Raw genomic sequence first — 27682 nt, 5'->3', positions numbered from 1 at the left:
ACACCTGAGATTAGTCCTTAGAATAGCCCTTGGTGATTATCTAGAGTATAATAAAAATACAAGATTCTCAAAGGAAGGTATTTTTAAAGTAAAAAGTTCAGAACTCTGGAGCAAACTATTAATTAGTTGTCTAGTTATTTATTATACACTTTGGAACATACTTTTATTATACATCTGTTGTGATCCACTTGTACATGTATTACATGATTAGTAATTATTAGTTCTGATATACCACCTTGTTTTATATGTACATTCTTAGATCTTAGCCATCAGCTAGGGCTAACAATTCAAGTTTTTTGCTTGAGCAGATTAAACACTTTTCTTCCAAGTTTTTCAATCTTGTACAAGTCATGTAACTTCTTTGACTCAGTTTTACTTCTTTTTTTTTATTCTTTTTTAATTAAAATTTCCAACTGCTCCCCGTTTCCCATTTCCCTCCCCCTCCTCCCACATATTGCCCCCTCCCCCGCTCCCCTCCCCCTATCCCCACTCCACTTCTCCTCCCCCTAGTCCACTCCCCCTCCCTCTCGATACTGAAGAGCAGTCCAAATTCCCTGCTCTACAGGAAGACCAAGGTCCTCCCACTTCTATCTAGGTCCAGGAAGGTGAGCATCCAAACAGGCTACGCTCCCACAAAGCCAGTTCATGTATTAGGATCGAAACCTAGTGCCATTGTCCTTGGCTTCTCATCAGCCTTCATTGTCCGCCTTGTTCAGAGAGTCCAGTTTCAACCCATGCTTATTCAGTCCCAGTCCAGCTGGCCTTGGAGAGCTCCCAATAGATCAGTTCCACTGTCACAGTGGGTGGGTGCACGCCTCGTGGTCTTGATTTCCTTGCTCATGTTCTCCCTCCTTCTGCTCCTCATTTGGACCTTAAGAGCTCAGACGGTTGATCCAAATTGGGTCTCTGTCTCTCTCTTGATCCATCGCCAGATGAAAGTTCCTGTGCCATTCTCCTTGGCCTCTCGTCAGCTCTCATTGTCCACATAAGACTCTATGAGACCCTATGAGACTTCATAGGGTTATTTATATGATCAAATTAAATTGTGTACCTGAATACTCCATAAATTATTAGATGACAAATCTATGCCATGTAATATCATTATTAGAAAGGCTACATCAGAAACTAAGCCTCTGGAACTTTGTAGATAGGTCCAAATATTGAAAATATAGCCCTACTCAGTGCTGTTCACTCTTTCAGCACTGAGTTTTATCACTCATGCTTCATGAATTTTTTTTGCTTTGGGTTTTGTATTAGATTGATTAAAAAATTGATATTGAGCCGGGCGGTGGTGGCGCACGCCTTTAATCCCAGCACTTGGGAGGCAGAGGCAGGCGGATCTCTGTGAGTTCGAGACCAGCCTGGTCTACAAGAGCTAGTTCCAGGACAGGCTCCAAAACCACAGAGAAACCCTGTCTCGAAAAACCAAAATAAATAAATAAATAAATAAATAAATAAAATAAAAAAAATTGAGATTGAAAAAAGTGAAATCCCTGCTGAAACATGAATAAGCATTACTATCACTATCATTTTCTAGTACTTAGAAGTGAACTAAGGACCTCATGCATGCTGAGCAGATACTTATCATTATAACTCCACCCCTTGACTGAGTAAAGATGATGAGTTCCATATGTTTGCTTCCTTACCTGAGCACTTTTTGTCATCTCAGTCCATGACATTCACTGTCTGCAATGCTACTACATTTTCTTTATCTGTTGATAGAGGTTTCTTCCCAGTCCCGCAACTGTTCAGTCCCCAAAAAACACTCAGAGGGCTACATCAATTATAAACTGGTTGACCTATTAGCTCAGGCTTCTTATTAACTAACTTTTACATCTTAACCCATAATTCTTTTCTGTGTTAGCCATGTGGCTTGGTACCTTTTATCAGTGAGGCATTCTCATCTTGCTTCCTCTGCCTTTGGTGATGACTGCAGACTGAGCCTTTCTTCTTCCCAGAATTCTCCTGTTCAGGTCACCCCACTTATACTTCCAGCCTGGCTACTGGCCAATACAAGATTTGTACAAGTGACAAATCTTTACAGGGTACAAGACCATTGTCCTACAGCATTTATCTATTGCTTCATAGCAACTCATATTAAAATTTAGTGTATTAAAACAATGACCATTATTTTTATTATTGCTCATGCTCTCTCTTGGTAGTGAAGTTAGGGAGTGCTGATTTGAGCAGTTCTGCCCAGGACTCCAATGTAATTACACCTATACCCTGACTTGAGATGAAAAAACGGGGAACTGTAGGAGCTGGGCAATAAGGCATCTTATCCTGCTAACATTGTTTCTCTATGTAGGCTAGTTTAGACTTTCTCTGCATGTCTTAGGGCAATTACCTAGTTCCTTACACAGAGGAAATAATAGCCAGTATCCCAAAAGAAAGAAGCAGAACTTCTCTTTGGCATAGGAATTACTTCCTCTACCATTACAGACTTGTCATAACTCTTAAGGATTAAACACACTCCTTCAGTGGTGAGTCACTTGTATGGGAGCCCATGTTATTGTGAGCACTTTTGTACACGAATAATGATTATTCCCATCACCATGTTAGCCTGACTTTCTCCAGGACTGCATGGAGAACTGTTTGCTTTCCCTTTTCTTTTGTAAGTTTGTATCTTTATGTTATATACAAATAAGGCAAAAATAAAAACTTACTAACAGTAACAAAATTGCTTTCCAAATTGCTTTTTCTTCATTTTTGGAGAGATTATTTGACATATAATGAGGAAGAAAAGTCTCAACTTTCCTTGAAATCTCACTTATTTCACTTCAGAAGTTCATGTTTGGAGAATCATCTATGTGCTCACAGATAATAAAGATGTTTATTCTTTTTTCCCAGCATGCTAAGTTTTTAACAGAGTGGTATTTATATAGGAGATATTTTGAAAATTGTGCAGCTCTGCCTAGCTGATGAAATGTGCTAATGTTCCTTAAGAAATCATAAGTTTTTGGATAATTAAATTCACATAGGCATAAATGTTAAAATTATGAATATAAAACTACACATATAATACATGTTCATAAGTAAGAGTTTGAGACCAGGCTGGTCTACAAAGTGACTTCCGGGACAGCCAACCAGGGAACACACAGAGACCATGTATTGAAAGGCAAAATCAAAAACAAAAAAAGAAGGAAACAAAAAAGAAAAAGAGAAAGATGATTATTAAATGTAGTATCTACCCTATGCTGAATTCTGTTTTAGAAGAAGTAAAAGGACATCCTCAGGTCAAATGACAGAATTGGAAGGTGGGTTAGATAAACATATTGTAAACATGAGTGATTTTTCTGTGACTATATGAGAAAATATGCCCAAAGGAAGAGATTTATTCTGAAAATATTTAGGAATAATGAGCCCTGGTATCAAAAGTTTCAGAAACTCCCCCCTCTCTCCATGTGTGTGTGTGTGTATGTGCAAAATAATTTTATATGCATTTTACTTTTTGAAACTAATATTTAACATGAAGTTACAAAGCAAATTCTTTGTGAAAATCAAAGGAAGACTGTAATCTCAAAAACTAAGTCTAGGTTTTGAGAATTATCTATTCATTAAGTCAAGGGAAAGTATTTCTGATTACACATTCAAAAAGGTGCTATGTTATTTACGATTTGGTGCAAAGTATTCTTCCCTGAGCGCATGTGTTCGACATGTTGGGGAGGTTGTGAGAACATTCTGGGGAGGTTGTGAGGTACATATAGGCGTGATAGCAGAAGTGGGTTATTGGGGGTGGGTTTTGGAGTGGCTAATTTGTTTTTATTTCTGACTAGAGATCTCTATTTTATGATTTTCAAAGATATGAGTGGCCTCTGCCACATGCTACCTTTTCCCAATGTATTGAATAACAGCACTTAGAGATGCAAGCTTATATTAATGAAAAGTTAGCAAGTATGTTTATTTTACTTTTAATTTGTTCTTCGCAGTCAGTGTGCTTTGATCTGTTCCACTGTTTACTTGACTTACTGAGTCTTACTTTCCCAACATACTAGTCCTCCTTCACCACGCACAATCTCAGTTTCCTTGCCGAATTTCTAAATCTTGTTGATGAGTTTTTTTCATTCATTTTTGCTAACTTTCTTATACAAGTCTTCAACTCACTTCCTTTTTGGTCACCTTGTTTGAATCTTCTTTGAAGGCTCAGACAGTTTTTACAATTATGGTTATAAGTTTCTTGTCTTTTATTTCATCCATTTTGTATTTTAGAGTTGTTAGTGAAGAATTAGGATCTTTTGGAAGAATGTTTTGCCTTTCTTTTTCATGTTTTATATACTTCTGTGCATGGTTTGCACCTCTGAGGTGAGTTTCTCTTCTATTTTTTTTTAAAATTCATTTATTTATTATGTATACAGTGTTCTACCTGCATGTATTCCTGCAGGCCAGAAGAGAGCACCTGCTCTCATTACAGATGGTTGTGAGCCACCATGTGGTTGCTGGGAATTGAACTCAGGACCTCTGGAAGAGCAACCAGTGCTCTTAACCTCTGAGCCATCTCTCCAGCCCCTCTCTTCTAATTTTATTTGGGAGTCCTTTAATTGTGAAGCCTTCTCTTGAGGGCTTGATTCTCACCAGTAGTGAAACTGTGGGCATAGTTTTAGCTCCTTCTCTACGGGAACCCAGCCTGGAGCTTCTGCTTTTAGCTGTGTAATCTTTTAGTTTTCCATGCTATGACTGTCCTATCACTTCTACTGAGGTTCCCCACATTGTTCTGTTTATTTTCTCCTTGGAATAGAGGCTCTCCACCCCCAAGGCTTCTATCTCATAGAAGCAGGGACAGCTCCTAATACAGGATCTTGCCCCAGAAGTTCGCTAAGCACTTTGAGTATTTTCCTTCATGTAAAGCCATAGTAGTGTTGTAATTTATGCGGTCATCGTATCTCACCTCACTTTTGAGAAATGTATGGCATAAAGGAAACTTTTGGTCACCTATGTTTAAAAACAAAACAAAAAAAAAATCACAGATCTACTCTTCAAACTTAGGTCTATCTGAGTTAAGCTTGTAGTCACTGGTGTTCAAATATTTGTTGGAAGTTATTTTGTGCCAGACACTAGAACCTCCTTGCAGTCTTACTGGTGGAATTTATATTCTAAGAATGAAAAGGGAACAAGAGAAGAAATATACATTTATTATTAATATTTATTAATATGAACTCTACATAAAATATATATTGTAATATAATCTGGATATTTTTTATCCACCACTTCCCCAGAATGTATATGCCAATATCTAATTACCAGGATGATGGTATTAAGAAGAGGGACATATTCCCATAGGTAATTCATAATAGTAGAAGTAATTATTGAGATCAGAGCCTCATGAATAAGATTGCTTCCTTTACAGAAGAGTTAAAGGGAAGTTGGTACCCTCTTTTACCATTTGACTGTGTAAGTATACAATAAGAATGTTGCATTTCTGCAGCAGAGAGCCCACAGCAGATCCCAAATGTTGGTACTTGGATCTGACTTCTGTGATTCCATAATATGAGGAATAGATTTCAGTTGTTTCTAAGTTATCCTTGCATATAACATATTTTGTTATAGACACTATAAGACTAATAACCATGTCGGAGAACAACAAACAAAAGTTCTCAGATATGACTTGGTCCATAAAAGTCTGTTTTAGGACTGACACAGCAACTAACTGTTGAAGCTTAAGAAATATCTGTAAAGGGCAAAGGGAAGCATCATCCAGACCTAATTATAAACATACCCTAAAGCAGGAGGCAGTTGTGGCTCAGATGTCAGGTAATAACAGTGTGTGTGGAAATAGACATAAAATGAAGTGCCAGGTTCTCATATGTAGAAAAGCTCTGAGGGTTTGGGGATTTTGCTTTGTTTTGTTTGTGAACTTTTGCCAAATTTTTATTTTGTAAAAAGTTCTGCAAGTAGTGTAGACAATACTGTTTGAATTACTAAAACTATAATAAAAATCTTTGAGCAGTTTTGTGTGGGAATGCAACCCAATGACCCAATGTCAGCTAAAACATCTCAAATTAAATTTGACAGCTGATAAAGTTTAAATCTGATTCAGAATTGGTTGCACTGTTCTAGAAAGTTTTAGAACCATAAGGATGTAAGGTGTCTATGGTAAAAGCAGACTCTTGGAGGCGGATCTTGAGGATTATAGTCCTGCTTCTTCTGATTTAATATTCAGCTTCCTGGTTTGCTGAGATGTCAGGAGCTTCTCCTTCACGTCTGCCAAAATGTCGGGAGTTTCTTCCTCACTTCCTCACTCTCCCACTGACTTGCACTTTCTATTTCTTCCTTCATTAGGATAGATTGGAGTCACCTGCCGAAATCTTTCTCCATCACGTTGCTTCTATAATGTGTTGGTCACAGCAGGAGTACATAACTAATATAGAAAGTTAGTACTGAGAAATAGGTTTGTTGCTGTGCTCAAACTGATGATGGGGCATGTAGGATTTTGGAATTAACTTGTGGGATGAGTGTGGAGTTTAGGACTGTGAGCTAGACAATTCCTAGAAAACTGATGGGAGTTTATGTTGCATACGTAAATGGTAAAGGCTGTGCTCATGAAGTCGTAGAAGGAGACACAGGTCCCTATCATAAATTGGTTAGAGGCCATGCGTGTTGCATTTAAACAAAGAATCTAGCTACATTCTTCCAATTTCTTAAAAATTAGAGTGAGGTTGAATCTGCAAGTAATGGACTAATTTATTTGGTGGAGAAACTTTCAAGACAGCATAGCTTCTAGGCTATGGCAATTATTACTGGCTGATTTTAGCTGGATTTATAGCAAGAATCTAAAGCCAAAAATAACAGAAAGATGTGAAAGTTGTACCATTTGGTAAGGAAAGGAGCATGAGTGTGTCAAAGTTGTAGACAGGGTAGATGTGAATAAAGCAGGTACCAATGAAGGACAGTGGCTGTTAAAGAGATTAATACCTTCTATTGCAGAGGACCTTGGGATTTATATAGAAAGGATAGCAAAGGTACCTTGAAGGCAAGACTCTCTTGTGCTTAGTGCTCCAGGAATAATATGTAAAAATGTATGACTGAGTTTGCCTTACAAATAGAATGCCTGAAAAGATAGAATAATTGGTTTTTCTTCCTGGAAAATGACCTTTTAGAGATAATGTTTTCATAGGTTTGGTGATGAAGCATAAAGTGAATTTTGTGTTTAAGTTGATGCCACATCTGAAGATATTTCATTTTGTATATTCAGATCCTCCAAAATTGAAAATCTCAGAAATTCAATGTTTCTAGTCCCAAGCTATTTGGATAGCATGATCTCTATGGAGTTTTGTGTGATTGATTATTGGGCTGGCCTGTTTTATGTCAACTTGGCACAAATTGAAGTCATTTGAGAGGAGCAAACCTCAATTTTAAAAATGCCTCCAATGCGAATAATGGAACTAGAGAAAAACATCCTGAGTGAGGTAACCCAGACCCAGAAAGATGAACATGGTATGTACTCACTCATAAGTGGATACTAGCTGTAAAGCAGTGGATATTGAGCTTATAGTTCATATTCCTAGAGAAACTGGGTAGCAAGGTGAACCCTAAGAAAAACATACATAGATCCATCTGGAAAGGGGAAATAGGATCGCCTGACAAGATTGGGAGCATGGGGGTGGGGGAAGACGAGGGGAGAAGGGGATGGGGGCAGGGAAGTGAACTTGAGGGAATGGGATAGTCAAGATGGAGGAAAGACAGATTAGAACAAGGAAAAAGATATTTTGATTGAGGGAGCCATTACGGGGCTAGCAAGAAACCTGGCAGTAGAGAAATTCCCAGGAATCCACAAGGATGACCCCAGCTAAGACCCTAAGCAATAGAGGAGAGGGTGTCCGAACTGGCCTTGCCCTATAGTCAGACTAATGAATATCTTAAATAGAACCTTCATTTAGCAACTGATGGAAACAGGTAGAGACCTGTAGCAGAGCACTGGACTGAGCTCCCAAAGTCCAGCTGAAGAGTGGGAGGAATAAGAATATGAGCAAAGAGGTCAAGACCATGATGGGGACACCCACAACAACAGTTTACCTGAGCTAATGGGAGCTCACCAACTCCAGCCAGACAGGGAGGGAAACAGCATAGGTCCAAACTAGTCCTTCTGAATGTGGGTGACAGTTATATGGCTGGGGCAGACTGTGGGGACACTGGCAGTGGCACCAGGATTCATCCCTACTGCTTGTACTTGAATTTTGGGAACCTGTTCTCTTTGGATGCATACCTTGTTCAGCCTAGATACAATGGAGAGAGCCTTGTACCTCAAGGTACCCTCTCTGTGGAGTGGATGGGGAACGGTGTGAGGGAAAGGTAGAGGGAATGGGAGGAGGGGAAGGAGTGGAAACTGGGATTGATATTTAAAATGGAAATTGATAGTTTGTTTCAATTAGAAAGCAAGAAAACAAGGTTTCAACTAGAAAACAATAAAGAAAGAAAGAAAGAAAGAAAGAAAGAAAGAAAGAAAGAAAGAAAGAAAGAAAGAAAGAAAGAATATGCCTCTATAAGATTTGGCTATAGGCAAGCCTGTAGGGCGTTTTCTTAATTAGTGACTGATGGAGGGACCATTGTGGTGGTGCCATCTCTGGGCCAGTGGTTCTGGGTTCTATAAGAAAGCAGGCTGAGCAATCCCTGGGGAGCAAGCCAGTACTAGCTGTACCTTCTATGGCCTGTGCATCAGCTCCTGCCTCCAGGTTCTTGTGCCCTGTTTGAGTTCCTATCTTGACTTCCTTCATTGACAGACTGTGATGTGGAAGTGCATGCCAAATAAACCCTTTCCTTCCTAAATTGATTTTGGATCATGGTATTTCATCAAAGCAATAGAAACCCTAACTAAGACAGTTGTGTATATAGTATTTGCTTGATTTACTTATGATAGTTCCAAATTACTTTTACCCCAAACAGAAGATTAACAATGCAAGTCTTTGTGAGAACTCTGAGTATTTACAGCTGTAGGAGGAGGGAAACGAGCAGGACTGGGCAAAAGTTAAGTTGTGTTCATTTAGAACATAAGCCTCAGCTACTCAGAAGATTGTTATGAAGTTGTTTAAGGTTGAAATGAAAAGAATGGTCTTTCTGCCTTGCCGCAAACTGCTTTGATCTTGAGTAAAGTGAGCTGCACCATCAAAGGTAGTTTCTAGAGAGCACTGAGAGGTGAGGGCTGAGAGAACATTGAAAAGCTAATTGTATGTATGGGAAAATCAGATAAATTTTAGCATTAACCACATCGTTTAGACTTTGCCCATCATAAATGCAAGATATATACATATATATTTTTAATTAAGTCTTTGAGTTTGGATTGTCATTAAAAGTGGCCTTTTCTAACTTAAACAGTGTGTTCTTTAAGGTTAATGTGGGATTCCCCCCATTGCCACAGTAATCAATTCATTTTTTAAGGCACTTATTTTTAGCAGTATCTTGTTCAACATAAAATAAGGAATATAATTGTTACTTAGATTTTTTAAGTTTTTAGTTCAAATTGTTCATGGGGTATTTATTTTAGTGCAACTCTATGATTGTCTTGTACTATTTTGAAGAACTCTGATGCAACACATATCTCTCCTCTTGCTGTGTCTTGTAAAGTAACTGGCCTATTTTAAAAATAATTTCTTTCCCCATTCTTTTTCTTGGAATAGGTGCTTAGAAAGGAGAGACTCTGTCTTGGTTGTTACCCATGCCTTCTTGACTTTTGGGTTGACTGCTTTAATTTATTTTCCTTTTGGTTTTTCTCTGAAAGTCATTCAGGACCAACAGTGTTTATGGAGCAGAGCAGTAGCTCTGCTACTGAATGTAGGGGTGGGAAAGTATCTGGAGTTTGTTCTGACTATGTGAACAGCAGTTCCATGGATTGAGTTAGACTTCAGTAACAGTTCAGTCTGAACTTTAAAACCATGTCTGCTGAGGATACGGGATCAGTAAGATGATAGTGTTAGGAGCACTGATCCTGAGGAAACCACACATAGGTGAGACTCTTGTCCCTTTTGTATGGAACGCAAGCCCACAAAGCTGAACATCAAGTAGTGGTTGGAGTATTGGCTTCCTCCTCTGCCAGGAATACTGTTACTTACTTTTTCCTGTTTGGCAGGAATCAGATATTGTTAGTAGATTTTGTTAGCATTTTTCTTATCAAAGTAATGACCAGGCCCAATTCTACTTAATTCCCAAGATTGTGCATACTAAATTTTGAATCATTTTGCTTTTGGTATTTCAAAAAGAAAGTTTTAAAATTTCATTTGATGATTATGATGTTGAAAACTAGAGCCAAGAATTTATTTGTTAGCATTTGATTCTGTAGTCTTACTCATTTACTGAAAATAGATGATCATATAAAACCTTACGTTCTGAAAATCTACAGCCAAGGGTAGCAGTTATAGGTCAAGACACTGGTATGTTCTCTCATGTGATACCCTTCATCTTACCTATAGGAAGGACTTAGTTGAACTAACTACAGAAAATATTACCTTCTGTCAAGTGCTTCTAAAGAGGACCTTAGAACAGTTCCCTAATACAGATTCTTAAAATTGTCTCTAATATTATCTGAGGCATATAATTAATAAATGGTAAATCTCCTGACTCCAGAGTACATTCTTCCACATCATACTACTTTCCATGTTTAGGAGGTATTTATATTTGCCTTAATCAAACATAACAGTTTTCTAAAAGACAATGTATTATGATAGAGTCTCTATATATTTAATTTTGCCAGTATTCTTTCTTTTTAGAACAGCAATAATGAGATTACACTGTTTTAAAAGCTAAGTGCTTTTGTGTTGATTAAGAATATTCCATCTGGTCAGGCAGTGCTGGCACACACCTTTAATCCCAGCACTTGAGAGGCAGAGGCAGTCGGATCTCTGTGAGTTCGAGGCCAGACAGGACAGGAAAATTAAGGCACAGTGAGATGATTTGGAAGACGGCTTATATTCAGTTATTGGCAGCACCAGAATTAGAATTCAAATCTGACAGGCTAGCTTCACATTCTTTTAGTCATACACAATTTCATGTTATGACCTGATGATCACTGCGCAATAAAGCTTGTAGTTATATAGGCTGACTCTTCAGAAAGTTCCTATCACGACGATTCCCTTAAATATAATGTAGTTAATTCCTCCCACACCCTTACCTCTGCAATGAATTTTAAATTAACTGGATAAAACAGTTCTTACACCAAGATAAAGAACTGAAGCAATTGATGTGCTGAGCGAAGGCAGTAATTTGTAGTGAAGCCAGTTTAGATCTTATCGTGGCATGCATTTGGTGGCACCTCCTAGTCCCTTTGGACTTTTTTTTTTTTCCACATCAGACAAAACCCACTGAACAGTTTTGTGTAGTCTGGCAGGATTGTTAGTTGCAGTGGTGTAGAAACGAAAACAATTTGGGTGTTCTAGATTGAAAGTGAGGTGCCTGTCCTATGAAGTGGTGTTGGTGCTGAACTTTTTGTACCAGACTTTATGAATTTAAAACTTTTTTTTAAAGGTAGATGATATTGGTGTCTTTTAAATGCCTTTGGAATACCGAGACATTCATTGTAATTGTACATCTTACAAAGAGGAATTTTGGATCAGAATGGATTGTAAATTTATACAAATTTAGGGTCCAAACAAAACCCACTTCATGTTTGTATAAAGTATTTTAAGTTATTCATTCTGATCTTCTATTTATTCTACAGCTTGCAGTGTTAGTGTTTAGGGCCTACCATCCCCCAACTATGGAATTCATATTGAAAGTTTCTGGACAGTTTATTCTCCTCCACTATTGGGATCCACAAAATTCAGTTAAGTTCTCAAGAAAGCTGACATGATGGAAAATAAAAATAACGTTTTCCAAATACTAATGATGAAGTATCTTATAAGAAATTTATAGTATCATGTATGCATTTTTAGCAGCTTACAAGAAGTAGATAACTTCAAAGTTGTTTTGAGGAAACACTATGCAGTTTGTCTTCTGAGTGCTCATGAAATTCAATGCTAAAGAACTCCACACACCATAGTATCTGTGCTGATGAGCTCTCCACATGTGAAGAGAGAGAGGATGTGGATTTGTGGCACATTTGATAGTGCTGTCTGCACTGTTCCATTAATCTGTACAATTATTTGGTCTTTGTATTTCACCATGACTATAACAAACAGTAATTGATTTTACTTTCCTGCAGCCTTAATAAGATATAATTGGCCAATAAAAATTATATGCAGTTACAATGACATATAGGTCTTTGTATAAACTATGAAATTTATATGTTCATTATCACATATTAATAGACACATATACACAAAAATAAGTGTACTTTTCTTTTAAAATTAAAGTCAAACTTATTGCCATTGTTTTTGTTGTTTTATTTAACATATTTTTCCTCGGATCCTACTTTCCTTCTTTGTCTGGTTATTATTTTATATTCTTTAAATACTGTTGACTGTATCTGTGAGGATGAGTTACTGGAGTTTAGGAAAGCAAACAAGCACATGCTTGCTGTAGTAAGGAAAGCAAACAAGCACATGCTTGCTGTAGTAGTTAGATGTGCTATTTCTTAGTTTTTGAAGGATAAAGTATTTGAAGTGAACCTAATTGATATCTAGAGTTTCACAGAAGAAATGGGAGAAGAGGTTTTTATGAACTGTTTGTGGATATAAGGAAATACAAAATCTTTTTAGATTATGGTGACTGGATAGTGAGTATATTTGGTAGAAGTAGACATAAGTTTGGGGAGTAATAAATAATCCTAAAAAGGTAAACTGAAACAAGATTATTTCTTGAATTCTAAAGTACATTGTTTATATTTTTAGATAGAATTCTATTTTTTAGTAGCAGAATGGCATATACAGAACTAACAAGGAAGCCGTGAGTGGTGCTGGAAAGATGAGGCTCTGTGGCTACAAGCTCATACTGCTTTTCCAGAGAAGCAGGGTTTAATTTCCAGTTCCCACAACTCTTTGTAACTCCAGCTCCAGGAGCTGTGAACACAGAAGACATACATTCCTTGTCCCATACACATAATGACTTAGACAACTAATGATGTGCACGAGTTAGTTATACATGACTTAGAGAGTTCATGCTCACAATAGCGTTGTCATGTTTGGAAAAACATTTCACAGCACCGTTCTTCGTCCTCCATTTCTTATATTCTTTCTGCCTTTTCTTTTGTCATTGTTTCCTGAGCCTTGGTTGGTAGTGGTTATGTCCCATTTAGGGCTGAGCCGCCATTCTCCTTTTCTAAGCACTTGAACCAGGTACACATCTTTCCATTGGCTGCTGTTCATTGTAAAAGGCAGTGTCTTTGGCCAAGGCTGAGAGCAGTCCAGGCACATGGGTACAAACATTGGGTTTTACAGTGTAGTTGTTTTTATCATTGTAAAGCAGTGCTGTATTTCACAAACCTCAAAATACAACATTGTCAGATGTCAGTTCCTTCTGATACTTGTGCGGACAAAAAATAATAGTCAAAAATATTTGTAACAGAAATGTACCAATGTTACAGAGTCACAGATACTCATCCGTATATCTTTTTATTTTGCTCAGTCAGTTTATCCTCATGAATTGGGGTGAAAGAATGGTAGCAAATGAATTCCTTACCCAAATGCATTACTTACCTCCAAACTAGAACTTTGATTTTGTACAAGCACTAGGGTTTGTATGGCAACCTAGGCTTTTTCTTTTCTTTTTTATTTATTTATATTGGTTTTTCAAGACAGGTTTTCTCTGTGTAGTACTGACTGTCCTGGAACTTGCTCTGTAGATCAGACTGTCCTTTAACAGAGATCCACCTGCCTCTGCCTCTGAAGTGCTGGTATTATAGCCACCACACCCCACTTTAGTTAAGGTTTCTATTATTTCCATGAAATATCATGACCCAAAAGCAACTTGTGGGGAAAAGGGTTCATTTGACTTACACTTCAACACTGTAGTCCATCATTGAAGAAGCCAGGACAGGAACTCAAACAGGGCAAGTACCTGGAGGCAGGAGCTGATGCAGAGGCCATGGGGTTTATTGTTTATTGGCTTGCTCCTCATGACTTGGTCAGCCTGCTTTCTTATAGAACCCAGGATTCCTGCCCAAGGATGGCACCACCCACAATAGCTTGGCCCTGACCCATTAATTAAGAAAATACTCTACAGGCTTGCCTACCACCTGATCTTATGGAGACACAAGATTTCTTCTCAGATGACTTTAGCTTATGCCAAGTTGACATAAAACTATGCAGCACATATGGATTATCTAATGATCATGTTTGTTATTTTTTGTTTGTTCACATGTGCCTGGGTGCACATAGGTATGTGTGTGGTGATGTTTTCATGTGGAGCCCAGAGAATAGCCTCAAGCACTATCCACCTTATCCATGAGGCAGGGTCTCTCACAGGCCTGAAATCACCAAGTGAACCAGGCTGGCTGGTCAGTAAGGCCCAGCAATTTGCTTGTTCTCTCCTCACCAGTGCTACCTGGGTTCTGGGAATCAAATTCAGCTCCTTGTGCTTCTGCCTCTGCTTCCCTTCAGTGACTTTTGGCATAGGTGCTCAGTATTTAAACTTAAGTCCTCATGCTTGCCTGACAAGCAGTTTAGTGACCAAGCTCTCCTCCAAGCTCTTAAAGGACCTTTTCTAATTGCAGTTCAGGGCTCCTGCTGCATCATGTTAGTTAGGATTTATATTGATTTGTTTAAAGGATCCTGAGAGTCAAAAAAGTACATTCTTTCTCTAGTCTGTTATTTTTTCCCAGGTCCTACTGAAGCAAGAGAGTACATAAATTTTATGTGTGTGTGCTCGCGCACACACACATTTACATGTGAGCATGCGTGTGTGTGTGTGCATTCATGTTAGTGCATGCACATGTATGCAAGTGCATGTGTGTTTTCCCCAGTATCAGAAACTGAATGAGGTATATCTGAAACTTGAAAGTTTTTACAATATTCATTAAAGTATATAAGCAATATATAACAATGATACTGTCTCTTTAGTGACTTAAAAGTATAAGTATTTTATATATGAAATTTAAAATGCACAGTTACACATCATTTAATTTTTTTGTTAACTGACTCCTAAATGAAATTTAATTTAATATGTATCTCTGCTCATCCAATTAGGAAAGTGTTGATCTCGTAATCTAATTGTTTGAATTGGTCATCATTGCTACATTATTTCTTATGGCATAAATTGTCTGTCAGTTACCAGCATGACTTTATTTTAACATATTAATACTTTCTATGAAAATATTCCATTTCTGAATTCCAAAATTGTGAGATATTTAGATTAACCTGTAACAGGAAGACATTCAGAAAGTTTCAGAGCCTTCCCAAGGTGAAATAAAGATTTTTTTCCCTCCAATTTCCTTGCTTAGCTCTTACTGTGTTTCCTAGAGTCAATTCTTTCTTGTATTACCCCTTTGTTTTATGTTCTGGAGATATCTGTAGTCAATGCATCTTAACAAAATTTGGGATGTGTGATGAAAGTATGCTTTCTTCTTTGAAAGTAGAGTCATTGTAGAAGAATAAAGAAATGGAAAACTGGTGGATTACAGTTTAAATGCATTCTTAGGCAGCTCAGTTTTAGCAAAGGTGTGAATGGTACTTCGGGATTTGGAAGTAAATTCCATTTAAACATATATATGTCTGTATAACTCATGAAATGACTTTGTTTAAATCAACTTGAATATTTATAGAATGAATTATGTCTATATTATAATATGTAACATAGTGATCACAAGATAAATTGATTATAACATTCAGTATATATTCTCTGGTACTTTTCCCCCTTTTATTGAAGTAGTTTTTTTTCTTACATTATATTTCCTGATTATAGTTTCCTTTCTCCCTACTCCTCCAAGTTGCTTCCTGCCTCTCCCATCCAGATCCAATCCCTTTCTGTCTCTCATTAGAAAGAAAACAGGATTCTAAGGGATAATAATAAAGTAACATAAACATATCAATTTTGACTTAACATCTCCAATGTAATGTATTTTAAAATTTGTAGCATTTCTTTAATATCTTTTCTGTCAAGTTCTGATGCAGCCTAGCAGTAGAGTCTAACATTAAGAAAACATTCTATTCAGAATTTATTTATCTATTTAAGTCACTTAAAATTTTTGTATTTTCACCATTTAAATTCTACTGTACAATTAGGAATAAAATATAACATTGATTTATTTCCTGTCGATGTATTACACTGTCTTTTTAAAAGACAAGTACCTGTGTAGTGTTGAAAGAACTTCAAATAGTGCTAGAGACATAGAGTCTATGGCTATAGCAAGAAAGTACTCTAGCAGTCTAGCAGGATCAAAGAGATTATTATTAATAATAAAACCCACTCAATGAAGGAGAAGCAGTAGCAGCCTGTAGATGAGCTATTGAAAACAATGTGATAATTTAATCGAATTCTCTGGTTTTTTGCTGGAAGGAATCCTACTGATTTGTAGGTAGAACTGTGAGTGTGTGCAGTCTGCCTTACCCTTAGGGCTGGTCATGCAGTACTCCAGCTGGCTGCAAATAATTACTTCCATTTTGATCTGAACAAACAGAACTCCAAAAAAGAAATGCAAGGAATATACAAATATTCTACAAAATTTATCTTTTTTTTCTCCTCCATAGATATGATATCTGCACTTATAAAAATAAGCCCTGTGGAACATTGGGTAAGTTTTGTTTTGTTTTGTTTGAGTAAAGGATAGTTTAGATGTCTTTTTCAGGCAATGATGATACTCTTAATTATTATTAATTGGGTTAATTTTTTTTTGTTACATGGGAAATTGCCCGTAAAATTTTTAAACATAACCTTTCTTGCATATATAATTTGCTTGAAACAAATTTTTCTTCCCATTCTAGTGAAAAAAATTAAATTTTTATTAGATGTGCATTCTCTGGAAAATGGAATGAGTGAAAACAACTTAGAAGGTTATTTAAAAGTTGATAGTAATTACAAATTAAAGCTACAAGTCATTTTCATATTTTCTGTCTTTCTAATACATTTTGTAAAACAAAATCAAAAAACAAACCCAAAACTCGGATGTTTGAGACAAATGAAAGCTTTTTGTTATCAAGACTTGAAGGAAAGAAAACAAACAAATTGAGATACTAAAATAGAAGCATAAAGAATTATACTTCTTTTGGTATGTTTTATTTTGAAAAACCGTATCTTCCATGAACTCCGGTATTTTAAAAAATGTTAGTCCAGCCCGGCAGTGGTGGCACATGCCTTTAATACCATCACTTGGGAGGCAGAGGCAGGCGGATCTCTGTGAGTTTGAGTCCGTCGTGGTCTTCAAGAGCTAGTTCCAGGACAGGCACCAAAGCTACAGAGAAACCCTGTCTCAAAAAAAACCAAAAAAAAAAAAACCAAAAAAAAAAAAAAAAAAAAAAAAGTTAGTCCAATTACCAAAGAATGTCATAAAAGAATATAGCCAGAGGTGGAGAAAGACAGAGGAATTTTCTTTTGCTTTTTGAAAAACATTTCAGTAATTATCTTGAATTCTTAAAAAAAAGTTTATTTTGTTGTTACGGCATAAATGAACGGCAGACAGAAATTATAATAAATGAAGGACTTACAAGACCCAGGTTCCCGCGGAGAACAGGAAAACAGAAGGGAAGGCGGGGAGCACACCCGCAATATTTATAAGTAAAAAATATCCTCAGGGGACCCCGCCCTACAAGCAAGGTGATTGGCTGGGGCTTCCCCTACATTTTGTCACAAAACATTATTTCATATTGGTTGAAAGGTAAGTGCAAACACAAATGAATTAATATGCAGCTTCCCAGTAGGCCAAATAACCAAGCAACTAACATTTTTAAAGTAAAATTTTTTCCCCTTGACAATTTTTAGTGTCATGAAAACTTTTTACATACTCATAAGCTAAAGTAAAGTAAGAGACAGTGTTTTTTTTTTTGACTTCTATATGTCATGTCTCAGTTATCTTATCTGTAAATCAATAAGTCAATTTCTGTGAATATCCTAAGCATTTGGGAATATCCAATTAAAGTAGACTTAGGGGAAAAAGTGTTTCCAACTTCCTGGTGGTTCAGTGAAACATCCTTTTAATGACTGGAATTTCTCTTGATCATTTTTACACTGTTTCTCCTGTCCTGTGTTCAAGATTTATGACTAGAGGAGAAATGCTAATTAGCCAATGCCTAGTATTAACCATGGAAAATTTTGTAGTTAAATGCCTATCACAGAAAGAACTCTCTTTGCTGAACTAGCTCATGCTGGGATTTTCTTTGTTTTAAGAGCAACAGAGAAAACCCGACATTCACACTAGCGTTGACAGTTTCAGTGTGTTTGTTATGTTTTATAGTATTTTAAACCCCCTTGTTTCTCAATTTCATTATTTATGCTGTAGAAGTACTATCTGCCCTTTTACTAAAGTGATTTTGCTAAAATCAATTAAGAAAAATCTTAATTGCTTTTAAAATTAATACTATAACCGAGGAACAGGCATTATTATTTGATATAGAATTGCCTGTAGTATTTTATTTAATTGGTTTATTTATTGTTCAAATTCTATAGATCTCTTTAAGTGTTTTATCTATTTTAGAGCCTCAAAACAGGTTTACATATAAGCTGGAGCTTATATTTCCAAGCATATATGATATAAGCAAATAAGTATATACATTCTCATTCTGTTCTTTGAAGGCATACTATTTACATTGACAGGCTTTTATTCTGATATGAGTAATATGGACTACTTAGTACTTCCATTGTCATTACTAATGATATGATATAGTTTACTGTCTAATTAGTTCATTTTTTAAAATAATATATTGTAACCTTAATGATTCATTTGTTCCTACAGTCAATAAATGAATTGCCAGGTACATATAAATGTAATTTGAAGTTCAATTATTTATAAATTAAAGTTATTATTTTTGAAAACTGAATAAAATGCATATATAGACACATGTATTGACTATGTGTGGGAAATGTCAGTTTCAAATCAAACAATAACCAATTTTAGCATCTTTTGTGTTGATATTTATGATGAGGTGGATTTTTTGATAATCTCTTGATTAATAACTCTAATGACTAATTGAATTATAAGGGTAATTAGGATTAAGGGTGAAAACTGAGTATCAAACTGAGGAAATCTAAATGACTCAAACAGGCATGGCACCCTGATCAACACTATCACACATAGGAATTTTGACAGCAGCAGTTGTTAGGAAACTGGAAAATGGTGGAAGTTAATGAAAAATATGCTAGTATTTATTCATTCTTATGTTAAGATTTACCTTTATTATTTTTCAAAAATCAATAGTTCCTCTCCAAATAAATCCTTTCTATAGTTGTTCTTGTTTGTTAACAGTTTATGCCAGATTTCACTAAATATGTCCTTATAACTGCACTGGGGTATCGGTGCAGATTCTTAATTCAAAATACAGTCATAGAGCACATACTAAAAGAAACCCACCAACAACGCAAATAAAGAACAAACAAATAAGCAAACAAAATACATCCCAATTCAACACCACCATCTTTAGAAAAACAAAAGGGTAGTTTATGGAAATATAAGAAATATTACTTTGTCAATAATTGTTAGTGGTAATCCTGTAAAAGTAACTCATAAAAGTAACAGTATTACAAAATAGTGTTCTTTGTTATCTTTTTCTTCCCATATGTTCTTCCATATTGAGCCTAATAGTTTAGGCCAAGTAGTGTTTTCATTCTGTTTGGTGTGTGTGTGTTCTTTAAGTAGAAGTAACATTTGTAAGATATTTTTGGTTAGACAAAGCATGAATATATTTTTGCCCAAGTGGTCCTTTTTATTGTCTTCTTTTCAGGTCCCAATGAGAGGTCAGCACAGTGGTGTCACCAGTGCTTATGACAACTCTGAGGCAGAAATAACCCCCTTTCTAACTTCTGTTCATCTCTTGTAAAATAGTAGACAAAGCTGTATTAGCAAATCCAACACTCACCTTAACTTTGTTATAGTGTGGCTGTTATCTTAATACTTACATCAGAAAGAACAGGGAAACATAGTTTCTAGAGCTTCCCTTTTAGAAAATAGGAATTGAATAGTGTTGACTGTTCCCTGTTAGTGCCACTGGGAAATTGCACCCATTGCAGATCATTGCCTGTTTCTCTCAGTAAATGTCCTTTGAATTGAGTTGAGGTAACCTTGCAAGGAAGGTAGTTCTTAACACTGCAGTAACATGGTAACAGAGCACAGAAAATATCCTCATCGCTTTCCCCTCAGCATCTTTAATGACCATCTCTTCCCGGGTTATTTGGCATCTGCTTCCTCATAACAGATGACTTTTTTCATTTCTCATACAATTCTTTTTTCTAAGTGCTGATTTCAAATTCTATACTAATTCATAGAGCATAATCCATAGAGCATGGTATTCATTTGGAAGTAAATACTAAAGCTTCCAAGGGGAAATAGCTCAAGTAATGTAACATTTCACGAGAAATCAGCGAATTAACATCATGGTTTTGCTTTACAAGTAAGAACTCTAAAGCACTGAAGGGAGATTGGGTAGTAGAAAACACTGAATGCACAAATATATATACATATACATATGTACTGCTGCTATCAGGACTAATTATGGGATATTAAAAAAGTACAAAAGTTTCATAGTTTCATCCTTCATAGTTTTTTCCCCCTGTTTTGAGCCATCTATTTTTGTAAAAATAAAAATGTCACTTATAAAACCATTTGGGATTCCCTTTTTGTTAACTAAAAAATTGCTTGTATATTTTTATGAACCCACTCAACTTAAATAGATCTCTTTAGAAAAATAATGTGGATATATTTTGCTTTCTACAGCCTGAAGAATATTAAAATAGAAATGCTTTCTTGAATTCCCTTTTCTGGCTCAAGTTACTAGGTGGTCCCAAGTTACCAGAAGTAAAATTTATAAATCTAACCCCTAGTCTAGACATTTTCCAGCACTGACTGTAGTTCAAAAAATATTAATGTCTAGCCGGCAAAGTGAAATTCCCCCCAGTGATTTTGCAAATGACTAGAAAGTTAACCTTTTGCCAACTGCTCCTTCTGTGTGTGAAGGTTATTAAAAAGAATCTAGGCATTTAGAAGTATAGGCTTTTAAAGGCTGAAACACCTTGGCTTGACCCTTTGTGTCTTTTTCTGTTTATTCAGGCTTAGCCTCTGTGGCTGGAATGTGCGAGCCTGAAAGGAGCTGCAGCATTAATGAAGACATTGGCCTGGGTTCAGCTTTTACCATTGCACATGAGATTGGTCACAAGTGAGTGCATTTAAGAAAATCAAAATAAAGTGTAGAACTTCACTCTTGAAACTACTTGTAACTACTGTGTAGAAAGCCTGAACTCAATTCTTCTTTACAACCTTTTTGACAGCTTTCAATAGAGACTGTTATCATCTGGGGTATTGGGATAAATCTTCATAAGAATTGGAGACTTGTTAAATAGACAAACATATCACACTTGAATGTTGCTATGGGCATTTAAACAGTGAGTTTTAGCTGTCTTCTCAACACCTAGGTCCTTATAAAATCCCATTGTGTAAGCACTCTCTCTTTTCCTCAAATGGTAATTTATATGTTTTGTCTTATGCTTGTTTGTTTTGCATGTTTATTTTTTATATTTGTTATTGTTTCTTGAGAATTTTTTTTTTCAGAACAGAGTCTTGTTCTGTAGTCCAGGCTGACATTGATTTAGACAGGCTGTCCTGGAATGCATGGTAATCCTCCTCTCTCAGCCTTCTGAGTGTTGGAGTGACAAGAATGAGCCACCATTTCTGGCTACATGTATTTATTTACACTATTGACACTACTTCCTTAAAATGAACATTTGCTTTACCTTCGTGAAGTGGAAAGCGTGCCTTCTCTAGGCCTGTGTACATAGCCATTGATATGAAACTTGTATTGTCAGGTGAACTCACATGTCACCAAAAACTTGTAAGAGTTCATCCTTGTTTTTTAAGGAGAACCTTAAGTTTTTAATATTTATTTAATTTAAATCAAATAAATCAATGCCAATATTTAAAACTATACTTTCAACCAACCCCCAATGGCAATAAACTCATTATTTAAAAGAACAGACAAAAGTATATGTAAAAGTCTGTTCATGAGAAAGGAGAGTTTTGACAATAGTTTCCTGTATTTCAGATGTTTGTGTTCTGAAGACTGGACGATGGCTTGTCCTTAATGCTTAATATGGTTCGAAGTAATGCTCTAGTAGAGGTGAAATGAAACCAGAGTCTCTGTTTACTGACGGGCTTAGCTCTTGAGTCACCTCCTTCTGCTTTCCCCTAAAACAAGAAGTTATTAACATTTAGCAATGGGCTAGTTATATCTACTACATTAAAAATGGCCGGGCGGTGGTGGCGCACGCCTTTAATCCCAGCACTTGGGAGGCAGAGGCAGGCGGATCTCTGTGAGTTCGAGACCAGCCTGGTCTATAGAGCTAGTTCCAGGACAGGCTCCAAAACCACAGAGAAACCTTGTCTCGAAAAACCAAAAAAAAAAAAAAAAAAAAAAAAAAAAAAGGGAAAATATGGAGATCTTGTCTATTTCCTCTTCCCAGGGGGATCTATATGTTTCTCTTAGTGTTCACCTTGTTACTTAGCTTCTCTAGGGTTATGGACTATAGGCTTGTTATCCTTTGCTTTACAGCTAGTATCCACTTATAAGTGAGTGCATACCATATTCATCTTTCTGGGTCTGGATTACCTCACTCAGGATTTTTTTTTCTAGTTCCATCCATTTGCATGCAGTTTTCAAGACATCATTGTTTTTAACGATGAGTAGTACACCATTATGTAAATGTACCACATTTTCTTTATCCATTCTTTAGTTAAGGGGCATCTCTAGGTTTTTTCCAGGTTCTGGCCATAACAAATAATGCTGCTATGAACATAGTTGAACAATGTCCTTGTAGTATGACTGTGCATCCTTTGGGTATATGCCCAAGAGTAGTATTGCTGGGTCCTGAGGTAGGTTGATTCCCAATTTTCTGAGATTCCACCCTACTGATTTCCAAAGTGGTTGTACAAATTTGCATTCCCACCAGCAATGAAGGAGTGTTTTCTTTACTCCTCATCTTCTCTAGCTAGCATAAGCTATTATTGATGTTTTTGATCTTAGCCATTCTTACTGGTGTGAGATGGTATCTCAGAGTTATTTTGATTTGCGTTTTCCTGATGGCTAAGGATGTTGAACATTTCAACCGCTTGAGATTCTTCTGTTGAGAATTTTCTGTTTAGATTTGGACCCCATTTTTAATTGTATTATTTGGAATTTTAATGTCTAATTTCTTGAGTTCATTATATATTTTTGTTAGCACTCCTCTAATGTGTGGTTGGTGAAGATCTTTTCCTATTCGTAGACTGCCTTTTTGTCTTATTGACTGTGTTCTTGCTTTACAAAAGCTTCTCAGTTTCAGGAGGTCCAATTTATTTATTGTTGCTTTCAGTGTCTGTGCTACTGGTGTTATATTTAGGAAGTGGTTTCCTGTGCCCATGCATTGAAGGCTATCAGGTTCAGTGTGGTTGGATTTATATTGAGGTCCTTAATCTATTTGGACTTGAGTTTTGTGCGTGGGAATAGATATGGATCTATTTGCATTCTTATACATGTTGTCATCCAGTTATGCCTGCATCATTTGTTGAAGATGTGCCTTGCCCTCTCTGCGGAGTGGATGGGGGTGTGGGGAAGGGGAAAGTAGAGGGAATGGGAGGAGGGGAGGGAGTGGTAACTAGGATCGGCATGTAAAATGAAAAAAAGATGGTTTGTTTTCTTTTTTAAAAAGTAAAATTTAAAAAAGTGAGGAGAAAAAATAAAAAATAAGTAGTTTTAGTTGAGACAACAGTTTGTTTAAAACTCATGTTTATATGAGTTTTTAAGTAATTAATTTTTAATCAATCATCTACTTTTTTAAAATGGTGAAATGGATTAAAAATGAACAACAATAAAAATCAGTATTTGTGCTCCAGAGGTAATTCTTGAGGAAAACCCATAGTTCAGGATTCTTTCTCCCTTCTTTCCTTCCTTCATTCCTAAGTTCTTTCCTCTCTCTCTCCTTTCCTCCCATCCTCTCATTCTCTTTCTGTTAAAATTAAGTTCTTATTAAATTTGAGTCATTTTGTTGTCTTACTAGCTTTTTTTAAAACTGGAGTTGATTTGGTTATAAATTCAAGTAACTATCAAGTTTTAATCCTGACTGGATTCAGACAGAAATTGTCACTGCTATGCTTTTAATGAGGTCTTAAAAAATATTGGTATTCCAGTTTCCATTGCAACGAAAAGCAGAGAACAAAGGAAAAAGTACTTCTAACCAGGCAGTTCATCTTTAACTCACTCAAAAATCTGGCTCATTAGTGACGGTCATTGTCTTATGCAACCTAACAAATTTTTGTTTGTTTTTTTGGTTGGTTGGTTGGTTTTGTTTTAAGACAAGAGTCTTAAAATTCAGGTTTGGCTAGCCTGGAACTCAGAGATCTGCCTGCCTCTGCTCCTAAATAAAGTGTATACCACCATGTCTGTCTCCATACCAAATTGAGTAGGCTCTGCTAGAGTCACTAATGTTAAAAGATAGATACCAAGTAACGGATGAATAATATTTTATAAATGTGCTGTCATCTCATGCAGTCACCAGTTCGCCTATGTCAGTGCCAACACTTGCGCTTTCACTCCTTTTTGTATTTATCTTGTTTTTGTTGTTTTCAATTCTTTTTTTATTGTATCTGACTGTTTTGACCTGCATATATGTGTGTGTATTATGTGTGTATATACTGTCAGTGGATGTCAGAAGAGGCCATTGGATCCCCTGGAACTGCAATTTCAGATGGTTGTGAGCCATTATGTTGGTGCTAGGAAGCAAACCCTGGTCCTATGCTAGAACAAATGCTCTTTATTGCTTGTCATCTCTCTATGCCCCCCTTTTAAGTTTAAATAGCTCAGGTAAAGATTTATCTTCCTTCCTATCATTTATTAACATTTCACTACCTCTCAAGCTTTCTAGATTGTATTTGTTTGTTTGGATTTTGTTTTAGTACCTTTAAAAAGTCCTATACTTTATGTAGAATAATTGTGAAACTGTAGACTATTCTCACTTACCTTGGAATAATGTTCTTTAACACTTAATTCTTGTTTGAAAGTGTGTTTTTGATGGAGTATGGAAAGCTCACAAAATCCTTAAGATTGAGAGATAAAATACGTTCATTCAAATATGTCATTTGACTGGAAGAACAGAACAAAACCCAAACAAACAACTATCTGTTTTCTCATGCCCAGATGATTATTATGTTGCTGTCATTTCTTCTCTCTTTCTCTGGACTGAGAAGAAGACACCTTTACCTGTCACCATTTAATGTGTGTATTAGTTGGATTATTACTTTTTCAGGGAAATTTTGTTTCATGAAGATCCCTTTACTTACTCCTAAGATTACAGTGCTTAGCTTTCAGTAACTCAGCAAATCTACTCTTGTAGAAGTCATGCTATCATTAAAATAAACTCAGTCTGGAGAGATAGCTTAGTGGTAGAGAAATGACAAGCATACAAAAGGCTTTTGATTCCATATTTGATCCCTAACACTTTGTAAAAAAATCCCTCAAAGGGAACAAGAAACTGATTAGAGCACTTCCTTCCGAAATAAAGTGGCAGCTCTCAGAATGCATCAGGTGTATTTTCCAACCTGAGTGTGCTGTGCCTTTGCCTCCCAGCTGACAGTGTGTGCTGCCATGTGAATTTTATCATTTAATGCAATGAGTTTTAAGCCATAGGGTGATACATGTAGATTCTTTACAGTGAGAATCTTTGATCATTAATTATTAAGAAGACCTCTTACTGAATGACTAGAATGTGTGAATAATTTTCTACTTTTCAAAGATTTGTTGAGAATGCGTTTTGTGCCCAATTTGTATTTTTATAGATATAATATCCATTTTAAATGGGTGTTTGTTTGATAACGTTTTTATTTGGCTATATCTTCACTAGCAACTCTCCATCTCTTTCTGAATTCATGTGTACTTGTGCCTGTGTGTATGTGTGTGTGTGTGTTTGTTTGCACGTTGCATGCATGTACATGCACTCATGAATGTGGAGGTCCATACACACTTGGATGTCATTCCACAAGTACTGCCTACTTTCTTTTTGAGGCAAAGTCTCTTCTGGCCCTGTAGGCTAGGCCAACTGGCTACTGAGTTTCAGGTATCTACTTCCCAAAGCTAGGCTTGCACGTGTGTTAACAATGTAGGATCCTTAGAGACTGAATTTGGCTTTAAATGTTTATGCAACAAGCAGTTTTCAGACTGAGCCCTTTCCTCCTCTCCATTCCCCTTTAAATATGTATTTCTATACTTTTGTGGAAAACTAGAAATTAGTTTTCTTGTCAAATGTAATGATGGACTTTATGCTATGCTATGTCTAGCTTCAATGTAAGTTACAAATCAAAGGCACTTGATAACCTCAAAGGAAGATATATTTTTTGAAAGACTGTTTAATTAATTGTGTGGTTTTCATACTTTTAGAAGTTGAGAAAAATTATGATGTCAACAGCATGGCAAGATTCCAATCAGACATCCCTTGTATTACAAATAATTTCCAATGTTTCTAATTGTACAAAAATAATATTAAAAGAGGTAAAAATGTATTCTGTATTTTTAGAGATGCATATCAAAGTATTTTTGAACTAAAATGTCTTATATTTGTCTTTAGTAAAGCTAAAAGATAAAGCAAGAAAATGACAGTTTTTAAACTGTCCTCTCTAATGCTGTGTGTTGCTGACTTTTCACACAGAAAGAACAAACCCTATGATGATTTTAGGTGTAACAACTCACTAATGCAATGGAGTGGATTTTTAACTTGATTTTTAAAGTTGTGTGTGTGACTTATACTTGGGTCTGTATCTCTGTGTGTGTGAGTTTCCTGTGCAGAAAACAGGAAGGTCTGAAGTCAGTATTGAGTGTCTTCCTCTATTATTGGCCTCCTCATATTTTGAGAAAGGATCTCTTGCCAAACTTGGAGCAACTCAGTTTTGGTTATGACCAGTAAGATACTGAAATTATATGCTTATATATTTCTCTACACACATATGTCCACATAATATGTACTCATAATTATGCATAAAATATGCATCTACAGTTCCATAATTATGCTTATTTGTAAATAACCCCCCATAATGGCTAAAACAATAATGCTGGTATGAGGGTATTCCTTAGAAAAGATATAGTGAATTGTTTCATAATTAAGGGTTTGCTATTTTAGGTACTAATGACAAAAGATAATCAAGATCAATCTGATGATTATTTTATTCGGGATCTGAGATTTCAGAATAATTGTGTGTGTTTATGTATGTATGTGTACTCCAGAAATAAGCCTTGTAAAGTTGAATCTCATTATCAGCTTTAGAAAGTTTATTAAATTATCTCCTTCATTGTCCCGGTAAAAGAAATAAATGAATTTTCATATAGATAACATCATGCTAAGAGACTGACAATTTCAACTGGCATGAACCAAATGAGTAACTTCTCATGGACTAAGGGAGATAGATTATAATGGAAACAGTTGCATTGTTGTACCTACGTTCCCTGTCTTTGCAGTTGTTAGATTAAGCACACGTACACCACTCAAGCTTACCTGACTTATCTTAATAAACTTGCTAATTGTGGAAGAATAAATGTGAATAGATTACAGTGATTCCATCAACTTGTGGAGATCTAAGCCTCAGCTTAGAATACTTATACTAACATTGTTTGTGCATATTTGGAAATATTTTGGGCACTAAATTCTGTTAGGTACTACCCTTACTGAA

General features: G+C 36.1%; 1 protein-coding gene across 1 annotated transcript in view; it reads left to right on the top strand.

Annotated features, from left to right (window-relative positions):
• The window catches only part of Adamts6 (ADAM metallopeptidase with thrombospondin type 1 motif 6), a 195745-nt gene that overhangs the window by 31804 nt on the left and 136259 nt on the right, over positions 1-27682 (top strand). The window contains exons 7-8 of the mRNA XM_057789774.1: positions 16545-16588; positions 21050-21155. Coding sequence (XP_057645757.1) covers positions 16545-16588; positions 21050-21155 — 150 coding nt within the window. The remainder of the gene's footprint in view (positions 1-16544; positions 16589-21049; positions 21156-27682) is intronic.

Source organism: Chionomys nivalis, chromosome 15 (genome assembly GCF_950005125.1).
Source record: "Chionomys nivalis chromosome 15, mChiNiv1.1, whole genome shotgun sequence".
Lineage (NCBI taxonomy): Eukaryota > Metazoa > Chordata > Mammalia > Rodentia > Cricetidae > Chionomys > Chionomys nivalis.
Note: the sequence above shows the minus strand (reverse complement) of the source record. Positions and strands in the feature narration are given on the sequence as shown.